Raw genomic sequence first — 16,107 nt, 5'->3', positions numbered from 1 at the left:
AGTTTCCACATTAAGGGCCCGTTTGAGCCACATTTTTTTCGAAAAAAATACATTCTTTAATAGTGATTTAACATCATTTCAACCACACATTCTTCAATAAAATAATATTACACACAAATCCAAAGCTTTTCCTTATTTCTTAACCACACATTTTCCATCAATACACTATTCAAAAATACATTTTCATTCTAATAATGCCACTCAAAGAAGGGCTAAATTTAAACGTTCTGCAAGAAATGCCCCAATACAGTATAGCCATAGATACATGGCAATGAAGAGGTAAAACTGACGCTATTTACAACGGATATTCGTAGACCACGTTCCAATAGAATACATATATGATAATACGTGACTCTATAAATATACAGAGAACAACCACAACACTAACCAATACATGAAGGTTGCCTATTTTTCCATGACCGTTACCATAGTCCAACGATGGTGAAGGTTCTTTATGCACCTGCCGAGATAGACATGCCCTTTAACCCAACGTGCTTCTTTCCATTGCGTTGGGGATGAACAGTAATAGTGGCACGGGCCTCTTCCTGCAAGGATTTATCACCTCCAACGCGAGAGACGGAAATTGAACCCACCAATGGCTTTTTCTCAGCAACACTGTCTTGTTCTTGTTCTTGGTTTTCCCCAATAATTTCCCAATCCTCTTTCACCGAAGTTACTTGCAAGCCGCTGCTTGCTTTGTGACTTTCAATTTCAAACAAGGTAGGTAGAACTACAAAATCGTTAACTGGATTGTAGTAAGGATCATGGTCTGCCATCAACCAGTGCTTGAGAATTCTGAACACATGACGATCACAAAGAATTCCACGGTGATCCCCAGGGACTCCAACCCTTGCTTCTGCTTGAAGCCCGTCTGCCTGTAAAAGGGTCAATAGAGAAAACAAGGTAAATGATGGTTCAGTTTCAAAAAAAAGAAAATGATTTAACGTTACTTGTAGGTAGGAAGGAAAGGGAATAGTGTATGAAATTTAAAGACAATTTGGTCCATTCAGAACAAACAAACTGGATTATAGTTTGTATAACAGTTGACATATTTCCCTAGTGTACATGATTCCCCATCATACCCACATAAAAGACGAATTAAAATTCAATCATAGTTGTAGATATAAGATTTGGCACCTGTTTGGTAGAAATTAAAATCCAAATTTTAATCTAAGTTGAAGTAAACAATTAATTTTAATCACACAATTTATGGAACTCACACAACTTTTCAACCACACATTCACCAACTTTAATCAAAATTTACTAAAAATCTGATTTTAATTCCCACCAAACAGAGGCTTGATATGTGATAAAGAGACAAAATAGGAAAATACCTCAAATGTCCTGTCATAGCACTAAACTGTAAACAAGTGAGTTCTCAAACTGGAGCTATAAATATTATTGGTCACAACATTACACATAAAAGTGAGTTTTCCAAAATAAGCTAAAATAGCAACCGCATCCAGATAAAATTATACTTTGAACTCGAAAATTTATGCAACAAATTTGAAACAAAGTACCTTAGCAGATTCCATTGGAACAGTTCCATCACCGTCAACATTTATGTACTTTGCCTGACGTGCAAAAACAGTATTGTAGAACAGTTCTTACAAAAGTTTCAAATGTAACGAGCTTATCATGCAATACGTAAAACAAATACTAAATGGTAAAACAGAAACCCAGTTAAAGATGATTTAAAAAATAAAAAATAAATAAAAAAATAAAAAAGGGAAAAGAAAAAAAAGAACAAAGTTCTGAAGAAATGTCTCTCTTTATACATATTTTAAGGTTCATTTAATAGCTGTACCATGAGAGCAGGTAACTGTTGCAGGTCAGATACAGGTGCATCCTCACTTCCATAACTGCAAAAGAGTATTAGCATTTCATAAGAGTTCACTAATCAATATGTTTTAAATGTCATAATATATTGCAGAATTACAGTCAACTCATGATCATAAACTTAAGGCTAAAGCAGTACCAAACACTATGGGGTGTTTCGTTATTTGTCCCATAAATATTGTAGAACTTAACACGATTGGGAACCTTAGCGCAGCTCAACAACTTTCGTGTTTCATTAGCCCACTTCAAAACCTCCAAGTTGAATGGTAAAGAAATATCAGTACCATCATAATTAACCTGCAAGTACACCACTTACTATGTAAGGCTACTTGGAAACAAGTATCATAACAATAGTTAGTAATGCATTAGAAAATCACGTGTCAACATGTCAAGTCTAAAACAGATTGAAAATTAGTCAAAAGTATTTGGTTGTACTTCAGTTTTCAACTTCTTCCTAAACTAAGAAAATCCCGGAATTTATATCCAACATTTTGATTACCATTATTCATCGAGATAAGGCAAACTAATAATGACATTCTGATACTCCATAAGCTCAACACAAAATGTGGTCTCATTAAGAAATTTACAAAATTCACAAAAAGCAACCAAAAAAATCAAAAATCTTATGCACGCCAAGGATTCTATAATACCCTATAAATCAAGGTTCAACTGGTTTTTATTTATCTATATTTGGAATAACTTGCGATCACAGCTCACAGCTCACCTTGTTGCTTGAAAGAGCCTCCATAAATATTGATACCGCTTCTATTGGGGGATAAGACTCTAGCATGGTGGTGGAATTTCCATCACTATCAGACATCTTCCTCCAGATTTCCAGAAGTGGAATGTGTTCCCAAGGGAAATCTAGACAGGCCATCAATTCATATATTGATGGGCACTCAATCAACTGGAAAGAGATTAGTAAAGAAAAATGTGAGTGTGTGACAGATAAATAAAGTGAAGATGATTTCTAATCAATACAAAGCCATTTTAACTTTAGTTACAAAATACAACACAACTTTAGCCAGGAAAATAACATAGTTTCAGGTAACTGGATTATAAAACACCTTGATAGTTTTGCGACTCATAATTTTCATGTACAAACAGGTAGACAACATAGTTTTTAAATGAGATTAGAAGTACGTAAAAAACTAAACAACTCAAGAAAGTATAGCTTATGATGAAGATGCTTATCTGAAGACATCTGCTTCTGCCAAGTGAGGGGGGATGGTGGTTTTAACAAACTCTAAGATCTTTGATCAGTAACAGAAGAGGAAGGGGAGGAGAGAGAGAGAGAGAGAGAGAGAGAGATCCCTGCAAACAGGAGATCTCTGTGAGCAGAAATCATCTTCATACCATCTGGTGCATGCTCCATTTTGAAATGAAAAAATTCTGTTTCCATCCTTCCACAAATGATGCTCCATTCAAAAGTGTAGAGGTAATATATCCAGGAGCACCTATTAAAATAACAATGATACCACTATTTTTATAAGTCATTCATCAAAAGTTTCAATAAGAATAGATACAATGAAGCCAAACACCACACGGATATGGGTCTTGGTTCCAGTTAAGCAAGCTTACAGAAAAAGGTTGATACAATGAATTAAATGAAGTATAGATAGGGATAGTGCAACTGATACTCTATCCAATAATTTTAGTGAATTACAAGAAAATCCACTTTTTATGCATTGTTAAACCATGATATTTCCATTTTTGACCCTTCGTTTAGTTCAGATTTTTTAACACATAATAAAATAATGATAACTTATGTTAGAACTGTTAACTTTACAGCTGGCGTTACAGTAAGTATGATAATTAGAGTTTGTCTTTTTGAAGTAAAGCTTGTTTTTCTTTCATCTTGGAACATTGCAACCCGGTAAGTGTGGCATCAACTAAGGGATGGTGGGACTACAATAAATGTGTAAGTACAATTATAGGAATCATCCGAGGAAATATAACTTGAATAGACAGTGATTACAATATTAATCAATATAAATACACTCTTTTAATTTCAAGTTAGAGTTCTTGGGAATTTTTTTATCCTGATGATCAAACATGATAAAATTAGACTTTTATCATCTTTCTGTACAGAAGGATTTCTTTACACTTCTCTCGGTTCAATGGTAAACATGATAACTGCATGCACATTTGCTATATATCCTACAACTAAAAAGATGCCTTATTCAAAGATTTCCAGAGTGGATAAAAGGAGGAAATATACTTTGCATGCCAATAATATACTGTTAAAACAGAAACAGATAATGAGAAGCATTTTATAAAATGTCCATAGCTTGCTTTTGACTATATACTGATATTGGAAAAATAAGAGCTTTTTAGGCTGTTTGAACAAAGTCACACATTTCTAGTTATTTGGCAAACTTGGTTAGATAAAAATGATCAACTCTAATGTTTACAAAGACCTAAGTCTAGATGCCAAAATTGCCTGCAGCAAAACCCCAAGCAACGGTAGATTGAGCAACAATGCAACATACCGCGGAATGGTGCAGCTATTGCAATCCAATTCTTCACGTACTTCTCAAAAATCTGCAGAAAAATGATTCTATCTTAAGATTTGAGTTTCCAAAAAGAAAAAAAAAAAATGAAATGAAATGAAATGGAAGTTTATACTAGTCGGAGAACACTAGAAGTCTAGATGGAAATAGGAGGAGACAAAAGGTTAAGGGAACAGAATTAAAATAAGCTGAAGAGTTGAAGTATTACATCACTATGCAGGCCCATAAAACATTTAACAAGAAGACCACCCATGGAATGACTTATGATTGTAATTTTTCTTCCCCCAGATGCAGTATACACTGACTCAAGCTTCGCTGCTAGGCCCTCCATTGTTCCTTGAAACCTGAAATGCAGAAATATATGTCTAAAAATATAAAAATGAGCAAATAATCGGATACCCCCAGCAGGAACATGCATATTGTACAGGCGAAGGTATAACAGGAACAGAAATTGAAACAAAAGCTCATGCTTTTTTGTCAGGCATATCAAATCCTATATTTCTTACCTATCCGATAATACAAAATTGTGAAGTTGAAGTTCCAATCATATGTTACAGATTAACTTTGATCTACAATTACTAGGGCAGATTCTACACCTCTTCTCATAAAGAATACTTCAATAATACTACGAAANAAAGTTACCGTTTTCCCTGTTATACACACAAAAAAGTATGTCCGATCTTAAAAGAGTTGGACAATATTATACGAAATCCAAAATGATCCCATGATCACAAAAAGGAACCTACATAATAGAAGCCTAAAAGAAAGGAGATGAAATTAAAACATTCACAAAAAATTTAAGAGTAACAAATTTGGAATACCTCCAGCAATTATAATACCTTGTAACTGAAATTTGTGAACTTTTCTTTTCACATACCACATAAAAGACCGCGCACTTATTATAGCTTTTAAGTAGAATCAATAAGAACTTTTTGAAGTTAAAAACTTTTCAATTATATAAATATTGGGAAATTAATTAATTTGCCACATGGGCCGACGTATGTAATTAATTGTGTATAAAAGTTATTTTAAAGTTAAGTCCAAAATTAAGTTATCTAATAAAAAATTATGCAATTCGGCTTAGGGCATCTAAATAAAATGTCGGCCGAATTCTATGCATAGAGACAGGATTCATTTAGAATTGTATTTCATGATGGGCAAAATACATTTGAAAAATATATATATGGTGATGGTTCTCAATTCATATGAAACTTCTCGTTCTTTGTATCATCCCATCAACACAAAAAATCAAAGAGAATGCATATTGAAGAGTAAGATCCAAAAATCCACAATCAAGAACAGGCTATCTACAATCAAGAATGAATATTATGGATCAAGAAGCAAAATTCAAGATTGAAAGAAACTAATCAAGAAGGAATTCCAAGTTGATTTTCAAGATTCAAAATCCGGAATCAAGGTCCAATAATATATATCATTCCCAAAGAATTAAGGTATGTTCCGCATTATTAATTTTCTTTGAGATTTATGGCAATAAAGTAATTAGCTTTTCATGTTATTTAAAGTTTAAAAGTTTCGTCACGATTAAAAAAAGAAAAGAAAAGCAAAGAAATTTAAACAATCCCCTTTTTTCTGAACATAAATTAAGACTTCCAAGGGAGAAAGCTATTGAAAACATAAATCGCACGAAAAATTCTTAACTGAAAAAAATAAAAATAAAAATAAAAATAAAAGACTCAGCATTATAATTATTCTTCAAATTCGACCTTTTTGACAAAATGAACCGAACTACCCAAAAACTCAATAATATTTAAATAATCATCTCCATCAGCTACTTGAATTGAGACGAAGCTTTTCACCTACAAGACTAAGCTCCCCTCTCTACCCAAAATAAACTACAAACCCGACAAAGAAATCGATAATACTTTCCAACTAGTAACCAAAACCAACACAAAAAAATAGACAGTATAGATCACATGATATACGGAAAAATCAGAAAATTGACCTGTAGTAGGGTCGAAGATAGACCAAAGCTTGGTACAAAACTCGTGGTCAGCCCCAAGGATCCGGACCCAAACCCGCTCCTCTTTACCTGTTTTCTCATCGACGGCATTAAGGATAGAACCGGCGATACCAGGTACCAAGAGGACCGGGTCTAGCGTCGGGTCCACGTAAGCCTGCTCCTGGCTGTTCTTGCCGATCAGCTTCAGCAACTGCTCCACTGACTTCACTATATCCTCCAACAACACTGCCATCTATATATGTGTGCGAGTTTTTGTATTTTTCCTCTCCCAATTATACAATCAAACCGTAGCTCATAAAATTAAACGTATTTTTATAATCGTTATACGATTATGCAGGTTTTCATATTCGTTTTTTTTGGGGGGGGTGGGGTGGGGGTTATTGATAGTTTACATACAAAGCGGAGTTTATTGAGAAATACTTCCGCTGCGGTGATGGGGTGGAGGTGAGTGATGACGGAGAGAAGCCGTGAAGATAACGGAAGTGAGGAGGAAAAAGATAAGGAAATGATTGGTAGTATTCGTATACGTTTTTGCCAGTCAAATAAAAAAAATAGGGATAATTGCAGTTGAGGCCCCAAACCTTTCAAATAGTGACAAATTTTCCCCTAATCTTTCAATCTTTACAACCGTCACCCCCAATGAAGCACATGGCCACAGCTATGGCGGTGGTGGTCGATAGCGGTATGTGTGGCGGTGGCAAATTTCTAATTTCGGATTGAGGAGGTGGGGTGGGGGTTGGGAGTCCATGAAGATGATAGTTTTTCCTTTTTTTTTTTCCTTTTTTTTTTTTTTTTTTTTTTGTTTTTTTTTTTTTTTTTTTTTTTCTTTTTTTTTTTTTTTTTTTTTTGGGTTTTTGCTTTAAGATTTTAATTATTTTATGGAAAAAAATATTAAATTAATATTTTATCCATTTAAAAATTGATTAAAGTGGGTCAAAATTAATTGATTAAAGTGTGCTTTAAAGGTTGGCAACGGTTCGATTAAGAATTGATTCGGCCAAAATCATCACTGAACCACCATAAGTTGGTTCAGTCCAACTCGATTCGTATCTCGGTTCAGCTCATATCAGAAGGTTAATAACCACGAAAATAAATTATTTTTTATAAATCCAACTGTCAAATTAGAAAAAATAAAAAATGATTTATGAAAAAAAAATCAATGAAAACAAAAACACAATACTAAGTCAATTTAGCAAACAATATCCCAAATGAAAATTCAAATAATATCTTAATTCCCAAATGCAAAATCTGAACATAGCAAATAATATTATCAACATAACAATACTAAATAATATCATTGTCCATTGTGCATCGAACTTGAGGCACCGCAATGGGTGATGTTGGTAATTGCGGCGACGATTGACTGCAAAGCAAAATTTGGAGGTTCGTTGCTAACGGTGGGAGATCTGTCTCTGTTTTCTTCACGAAGTGAATGAGAAGAATGGTTTGGGAACGGTTATTGCTGGTGGAGGCGTTAGTAGTCATCGTAGTGACGAAAATGCGATGATTTAGATATGTATTGTATCGAATCCGTTGATTCCAATTTTCATATATGTTTAATATTTGTGTAGTGGGGTGTATGGTTATTGAGTTAGGTTACTTGGACTTATTAGATCGATAATGGGGCAGAATTTTGGACTGGACAAAATCATATAAAGAATAATAAAAAGTCCAATTGTCCAATTATTTTTTTAACCAGTAATCGGTTCGGGGCGCTAGGGGAAGGCGTAAATACCATACCCGCCCCACCCCGAATCAAAGCATTAAAATCAAATACTATATCCACCCCATCACGCCGATTTTTTTAGTCCCATTTGGTTTAATTAATTGCGATTTTTGATTTTGACAGTTCGAATTATTATCCTTAATTTGAAAACCATCTATTGGGGCATCAATTGTTACGATTTGAAAGGTTAGGATTGACGGCTGCATGATTGAAAAGTTAGGAAAATTCTGCCATTGTTTGAAAGGTTTGGGGCTCAGTTGCAATTATCCCTAAAAAATATTCACAAGAAAACGCATTTTACGTAATTTATACTCAAGTAAACGCGGGTTTTGATTCGTTGAAACGTATTATTTGGACCAATCATTTGAAACTCGAAAGGCTTGTCAAATGCGCTTAGATGACTGCTTGAGATGCAATGCCGGCTGGAGCGCATCAGCCCATTGAAATACAGTGAAAACATATGGGCTTCAGAATCCATTTTGGGCCAGTATTTAACAAGTATTGGTTGGAGCGTGGGCCTCAGAGGTCTGATTATGAGCCCCGTTTGGTGGAAACTTTTTTTTAAAAATGTTTTGAACAGTGAATTTTTTGAGAATGTGCTATTAAAAAGTAGGGAAAAAAACTTTGGATATAAAAATATTTTATTAAATGAATGTGTGGTTATAATTGAAAATGAGTTTTAGAAAAAAGAGTTTTAAAAAAATGAAAGACAAATAGGACTTAATTTGATAATCTCTTTCAATTTTTTTAGAGTGAGTTTCGAAAAATAAATTATAATCATTTTCTAAACAATGTCTCGATGAATGTTACATGTAGACTTTCTCTCTTCATCGTGCTATTATTGATCGTCAATCTGAATCTTGTATTTCTTAAGCCGATTGATGATAATTTCGTCTTCCTTAGGATTGCCCCAACCATTTGCGACAAGATCATAGACACACATCAAATCAACTAAAAAACGATTATCTTAGCAATGATCTTTACTGTCCTTTTAAATGAATTGAGATACGCTCAGCATCGAAATCCATAGTGCAGAATTGGTTGAGTACGCTTGCTTAAGAAAATAGTATTTAAACTTTGATTTCTTTAAGTACAAGGCTAAACCATGTGATCCTATTCATTAATGAAATTATTTAGAATTAATCCCTGAGTACAGGGATTAATTTCACAGGGGCATGCCAAGTGCCTCACTGCAGTAGGCGGGCCCCACATGAAATAAAAAAATTGTGGCGACCCCACTTTGTTAATGTATCCTGTCAAGGACTTGTGAAATAGTTCCATGAACTTCAAGCAAAGTTCAATTATTTGTCACATATTAAAAGATTTTGGCCCTTCCCTCCCATTGGGGGGTTCGTGTGTGTGTGGAATTGCGTTATTGATCCTAACCTTTGAAAAGAAATAAGATGAACTTTCATTATAATTTCACAATTAGTCTTCAAAAATGAAAATAATCTAAACTTTTATCAATTTGTTATGAGCAAAACTTAATTTTATAAAGTTCAACATTCATGCTCTTTCTTTTATCGAAAACTAAAGCACTAACAAGCAAATTGTATATATTCCAAGTGTGCCAGAGAGTCGAGTGAGAATCAATCAATTGAACTGCATGCTTAATGTGGTCTATGATCATATAGTTCAATCCTTTGTTTCTTTTCTTGAATTTTCAATAAAATCTACAAAAATTCATTAGCAATGCCAACAAAAGCTACATGAGCTAATAGAATTAATATCTCAATAATCGTATCAATAAAAAATTTATACTAAGCACCGTGTGAATTGACTCATTCAGTTTTGCAATGCATTCATGTTTATGAAAATCTTTTCGACTTAAAATACTGAAAGTGAACGATTCGTTAATAAGTAGTACAATTTTTGAGTTCAAGTATCGTTCCCACAGAGAATGTACTAGCTCAACTTGGAATTTATTTAATCTTAACTAAAACAATTGAAATTTATGATTTTTTTATAAATTAAATAATCTACTTATGAATGCAAGATTTAACTTAACTAAAATAAATGTAAAATTATAATTAAATGCAAGATTGCAAATGTAAGATTATAATTAAATGCAAATTTTAAAAAAATATGGTGACTACTAGGATCTCAAATCCCCTTATATCAATCCCCTTTAACCCTGTACCTCATGAATTTGACAACATAATTCAATTATGAAGATCAATATTCCTAATTTGTTTAATACTATATCTCGAGTAGACTTAAATATATTTTTACATTTGATTCGACTTCATTTCTATGATGGATGCAAACATATAAAAATGCATTTAAAGATTTATGAATATTTAAAGATCACGTAAAGTATTTGGATATATTTTTAATCCCTTAGTGGACTTTGCGACAATTATGACTATGTCTAACTTATTTTCAATCTCTTGTAAGTAAAATAAGTCACAAGATTCATGCAATTAATGATCAAATAATTGTAAAAAAAGTAAATCTCGTTATAATTATTCAAAATTAAAAACGTGCTCTAATGTCAAAAGCAAGATTCATAATGCAATGTTCGTCGAAAACCTAGTATAAAATTTAATTTAACCTAACATATTGTCGGAATTAAACAAATAAAGTTTGAACAACATCACTGAAAAATTGACCGAACCTGATTAATATTCCTGCACAATTATTGATGAATTCTTCCACAAAAATTTGGAATGACTTTTCTTTGCTGCTGCGTGTCCAATTGAGAGTCCCCTTTGGTTTTCATAATTTTCCAATATCCTCAACAGCAAGCAGCCCTTTTGCGCATCAACAAAAGACTCCAATTCCATTCCCATGCAATTGGTCTGGGCCAAAGTTAAATTTCACTGTAGCTCTTATTAAAATAACGAAAAATTCCATATTTAAGAGATTATAATCCATTTCAAAACTAAGAAACAATGTTTATTATTTTAAAAAATCAAATATTAATTAAAATTTATTTATGTAGTAATTGATTAAAAATATATTTTATTAATTAAATGTATTATGGTCATAATTACATACTCATACGTCACAACTTATTTCTCGGTTACATTAATTTGTTACAAATTATTTTTCGATTACAAATCATAAATTTTATAGGTCAGAACTTATTTTACGATAACAAATTATCAAATTAGTTTGTCACAATTTACCGTCATAAATACAAATTTAGTCACAATCACATATTTTTTTAGGTCACATATTATTTACTAGTTACAAATTAATAATTTATTGGTCACAAAGACTCTTCCCACCTGACTTCCACCAGCATAACACCCAACCACCATGAGCACCACGACCTCACCAGTATTACCACAACACCGCAAAACCACCACAACACTACGCCCATAGCACACCATCACTGCACATCGCACCCACGACACATCCCAACGCACACCACCTCCATCTACCACAACCTCCACCAAAAAAATTACAAACCTATCACTACAACCATCACACACTAACACTGCCTACACCACCTTCTCCTCAAAAAACACTACAAGACATGCCACAAAATCACCTCAAATCGTTGCGAAAGCACTGCAACCCGTTGCGAAAGCACCACAAACCGCTTAGCTTGGCCAACATGGGAACGCAAGAGTGGCAGCCCGAAACCTCGACTGTCTCTACAACGCCGCAAAAGCTGCAAGTGACACTATGATCTCGCCAGAGAAAAGTTTAGATCGTCGCTGCACGTGGAGACCTATAATTAGGCAAAATCACCAGAGTGCTGCAATACCATAGAACATTGAATGTCGTGATCTGTGACCAGGTAAGACCACTTGATCATTGCTGCCCGTAGAGGTGCAGTCGTGCCACAGAGGTGAGCCGTTACATTGTAATACACAGGGCTGCTCATCCACGCTCAAAGGTGTCGTGCTGCACCTACTCGAAGCGACGATTGGGCCTCATATGCCACGCCTCAACGTCGGATGTGCCAACTCGTCGGAGGTGGCGTGTTGCCGAAGAAGAGATAAGGGAAAGAGGAGGGAAACTATAAGAAAGAAGAAAGTACAAATGATTTATGGTCTCCCATCGACAGTATAGTAGCGAAGAGTCATTGTAACGACGACATATGTGGTGGTCTCCGATGAAAGTTTCTGGTGGTTAGGATAAAAGGATGAGAGAGAGAGAGAGAGAGAGAGTATGAAAATGATTAGGGTTTTGGATGGTGGTTGGTTGTGTGTGTGTGCGCGCACGCGCGCGAATTAATTTGATTTTGTAGTATAATTATTAATATTAAAATTTTGAATTAATATCTAATTTTTGAAACTAGATCTAGTTGGGTGTGATTTCCACTTAAAATAAAGTCCACTTCCCATTTCCATTCCGATTAGTTGATGGCCCATTAATTTTGTAGTTCTCCAAGTCAACCAATCTTTCAAATTAATGCAATTTAGTTATTGAGTTCATCAATTGAACAACCAATGTCCTCTTCAATTCAATTGAAGCCTTCCAATTTTCAAAGTGTTAAAATCTGATCTCCAACATTGCATTCAATAACCAATTAATCCTTTTTTTTTCTTTTCTAACTACTTCAAAACGAGTCCACGCCTGAAACAATATAACATTAATCCGAGTTAAGTAAAATTCAATAATTTAACGATATAAAAACTTAGTGCTATGGTCCAAATAAGTGCACAAAACGCACTTATCAATTCACAAGAATGAAACTCAAACATATTGAGTTATTAACACACTAAATTCCTATTTTTAAAATTTTGGAAGACCAACTTGACATTGGTCTAATAGAGATATACTAGAGTGATGGCAAATAGTGCAAGAGAGAGAACGGAAGGAAAAACCCAAAAGTAAAGACAGAGGAGTGTGCCATATATATATCCGGCCGTTTGGGCAGAGCAAATTGTTAGATGTTGTATTAATTAATTGAAGGTTGAACTTTAAATGTCGTAGACAGATATATAAAAGTATATTGCTGTATTAGGATACATACCAAAAAGGCAAAGGTAGATGGTAACAGGACATGGATCCAATGCCTTCTTAAAATTGCCAAATATTGAAAACAACTAGTTATTAGGCAGAAAGGACACCCCCCATGTGACGAACCAAGCATGCGCCGCTTATATTTTCTGTCCACTCCTTTTAATAATCATGCATTCTTAATCAATTTGGATATATATAGTACTGCTATTTATGTCTTCGCCAAATTAAATGGGCGAGACAAGCTTTACTTGACTATATTCTTCCTTTTAAAGTTCAAAATTAAGATTATTGTGACAAGAAAATGTTTGCACATAAATTAGATTTTTGTAATTGTCATGCCGGCTCTCCATGTGGAGCCCGGGTGGATGCTATGTAGGATCGTCCATCCAATTCTCCATCTCCATATCTGCATGGAGGATAGGGTTTAGATGAACCAATGCCAAGGTCGCCATCATCAATGAGAGCCTCACGGAGGCAACCATCTAACTCTGATCCTAAGCTCGCTGCCTCAAAGCCATGCCCGAAGGTACAAAATCAGTCTCAACAGTTCGCCTTTTGATGATGCAAATTAAGATCCCATTGGGTCAACTGTAACCAGCACCAACCTTTGATTCATTATGGAACCCATGGCCAAATGAGCAGGTGGTGAACGTAATACTTTAAGACAAGGTCGTAGGCTCGTTACCGTTGGGTGGTATTGTATTTATCTCACCCCAAAAGTTAGCTCAAAATGTGAGGTTTTCCCTCACACTTATAAATTGAATGCCAACCCTATCCACAACTGATGTGGGATAACCTCAATAATCTCCCCCTCACGCATCGGATTTTGCGGGAGATCAAAGCCATCTCTCTCTCTCACACAAAGGGGCCTGCGGAAGACCAAAGCCGTCTCCCCCTCACACAAAATGGTATCTTCATGACTGTTGTGCCAGATGCTTGTTGATAAATCGGGCTCTAATACTAATGTTAGGTGGTATTAGGTCTCTCTCACTTGAAAAGTTAACTCAAGAGGTGAGACTTTCCCTCATATTTATAAATAGAATGTTAACCACATCCACAATCGATATAGGGCAACCTCAACAGTTACACTAATCATGGTGGCAGTGGGTTCTCCACAAGATCTTGTCAAAAGAGACAAATATCTATTGACACTCTTGTACATTGGATTAAATAATAATTTCACATTCGTAAGACAATTGATCGAGAGGAACACTCGCAAGTGCCATATTTGACAGAAGATATATAATTAAAGATGGTACAATTATAGGGTAAGCGATCTGTCAACAAAGTTCGAACTTTCAGTCGAGTAGTTAAAAAGTTAGAATAGCTAGGATTCAAATCCCGTGCTTTGCAAAAACAAAGTGTATGTGCTATCTATAAACTCAATCAAAACTCCATTCATTAAATTTGTTTGATACCCCAATTCCGGTGTGTGACTTGAACGTCGAAGTTACGACGACCTTCCATTTTAACGATGTCTTAGGGTGTGACGTATAAGTAGAAGGAAACAAGATCTGTTAACAACTAGGTCATTTTGGAAGTGAACAATAGTAAAGTAAAGTGGTTTGTACGTACTTAAATTAATAGGGACCAATCAACTTTAATTAGTGACATTGTAATTGACAATTGTCGAGGCGGTGGTTAGTGCCTAGTGGTCCTATGTTGTTTACTTTAAAAAATAAAAATGAAAATGAATAATTGGTAGAGAGGAGATGAAGAAGGGTTTGGGAAGGAAGCCAGGAAGCAACAAGTCAACGTCGGTGGCTGTAAGAAAAGGCTAGAAATCCACCATTAAAACTCTCTCAAAATATACATATGACTAAGATGAGTGTAGAATCTCAAGGGATTTCCATGCATGGCTCTTCGTCTTCACAAATACAAAAACCCTATGAATATGTTAGTGCTTTTGTGTTTCAAACTGGGCTTAACCGGTTTTATGTATTTTGGTTTGAGAGGTTGAAGCTGCCAGCGTGATCTGGTTAGAAACAAATCTATATTGTTCTTTTCTTGTATTTGCACACTCATCTACCCAAAATCCAATCAAACCTCCACCGTTGATCCATGATTTTGAGTTATTGATTTTCTGGGATTTGATTTTCTACGATTTGGGTTCAATCAGGTCATCTAGCAGCTTCAATCACTCACCAACAATACTATAACTTTGCACTCAACATCTGATCATGGATTGGTCCCCCCTTGCATTTCTTGAATTCTTCAGCAGAGGTAATTTCTACTTTATCCTTTAATAATTATTCCACTTATTCAATTAAACCATGTATATGATTTGAACCTCAGTAGTAGTCTGGTATATAATCTTGAAATTCTTTTTGCAAATTGCCACATGCATACAAGAAGGGACTTGCTGATTTCAATTAAACCTGGATAAAAGTGGCACCAAAATGTGTATGATCCAAGGCAGCTGGCTAATTTCCTCCCATTATTTTCAGAAATTTAAACCCCCAACCTATTTCTTAATTTCAGTCTTTTCTTCCAAATAAATAAGCATATACTGGCTTGAGCTACTCGGGGCCTTTTAATATGACCATAGATCTTAACAAATATATATTTTCCATCTCTTTCAAGCTGAAGAAATCAAGACGGATATATAAGTTGTCTGCAAGTTCCGAAACACGAGAAAGGCGTGCTATTAGTCAATTATAAACATTAGATTAAGTTTATATATGCTGAATATTTACTGGTGGTGTAAATTCTGTCATCTTCACAAAATATATGATATCTATGTATAACCAGTGCAGTAAAAGTTAATCTCACATTTTACTGCAAGATTTTAGAAGTATGATTCTCACTGTGGTTCAAGCGTAACCGAAGGCACAGGTCATGATATTCTTTATCAAAATTTTCATCGTCGACGTGATGCAATGAAACTTATGGTTGACCGCCTAGCTAGAAGGAGATCATGTGGGGGATGTCAAGATCGAAGCACTGACCCAACGTGGTATGAATATAAATAAAGGAAGCTAGCAGCACGCACAAAGATGTGACATGAATATAACTATATCAGCTGTAGTATAGTAGTAATTTTTCTGATGGTTGACATTATATATCTCTTGTTATTATTGCACATGGATGCATTTAATTAAATTTACTTTAAATAATTTGCTGAA

The 16,107-nt window shown here is 34.7% G+C and overlaps 1 protein-coding gene and 1 long non-coding RNA gene across 2 annotated transcripts; one reads left to right on the top strand and one right to left on the bottom strand.

Moving 5' to 3' along the window:
- Positions 1 to 161: 161 nt before the first annotated feature.
- LOC111368713 (lecithin-cholesterol acyltransferase-like 4) lies at positions 162 to 6,835 on the bottom strand. The gene is made up of 9 exons (XM_022990122.1): positions 6,263 to 6,835; positions 4,561 to 4,821; positions 4,332 to 4,383; positions 3,196 to 3,296; positions 2,564 to 2,746; positions 1,979 to 2,136; positions 1,808 to 1,862; positions 1,521 to 1,574; positions 162 to 875 (listed from the first exon to the last, which is right to left on the bottom strand). Exons 1-9 carry the CDS (start codon positions 6,563 to 6,565, stop codon positions 453 to 455), a joined length of 1,590 nt encoding a protein of 529 aa, XP_022845890.1. The 5' UTR covers positions 6,566 to 6,835; the 3' UTR covers positions 162 to 452.
- A 7,795-nt stretch (positions 6,836 to 14,630) lies between these two features.
- On the top strand, positions 14,631 to 16,107 carry LOC111368712. Its single transcript, XR_002698037.1, has 2 exons — positions 14,631 to 14,960; positions 15,102 to 16,107. It is a non-coding gene; the product is annotated as an uncharacterized LOC111368712 (long non-coding RNA).

This window comes from Olea europaea, chromosome 19 (genome assembly GCF_002742605.1).
Source record: "Olea europaea var. sylvestris chromosome 19, O_europaea_v1, whole genome shotgun sequence".
NCBI classification, from domain to species: Eukaryota; Viridiplantae; Streptophyta; class Magnoliopsida; order Lamiales; family Oleaceae; genus Olea; species Olea europaea.
Note: the sequence above shows the minus strand (reverse complement) of the source record. Positions and strands in the feature narration are given on the sequence as shown.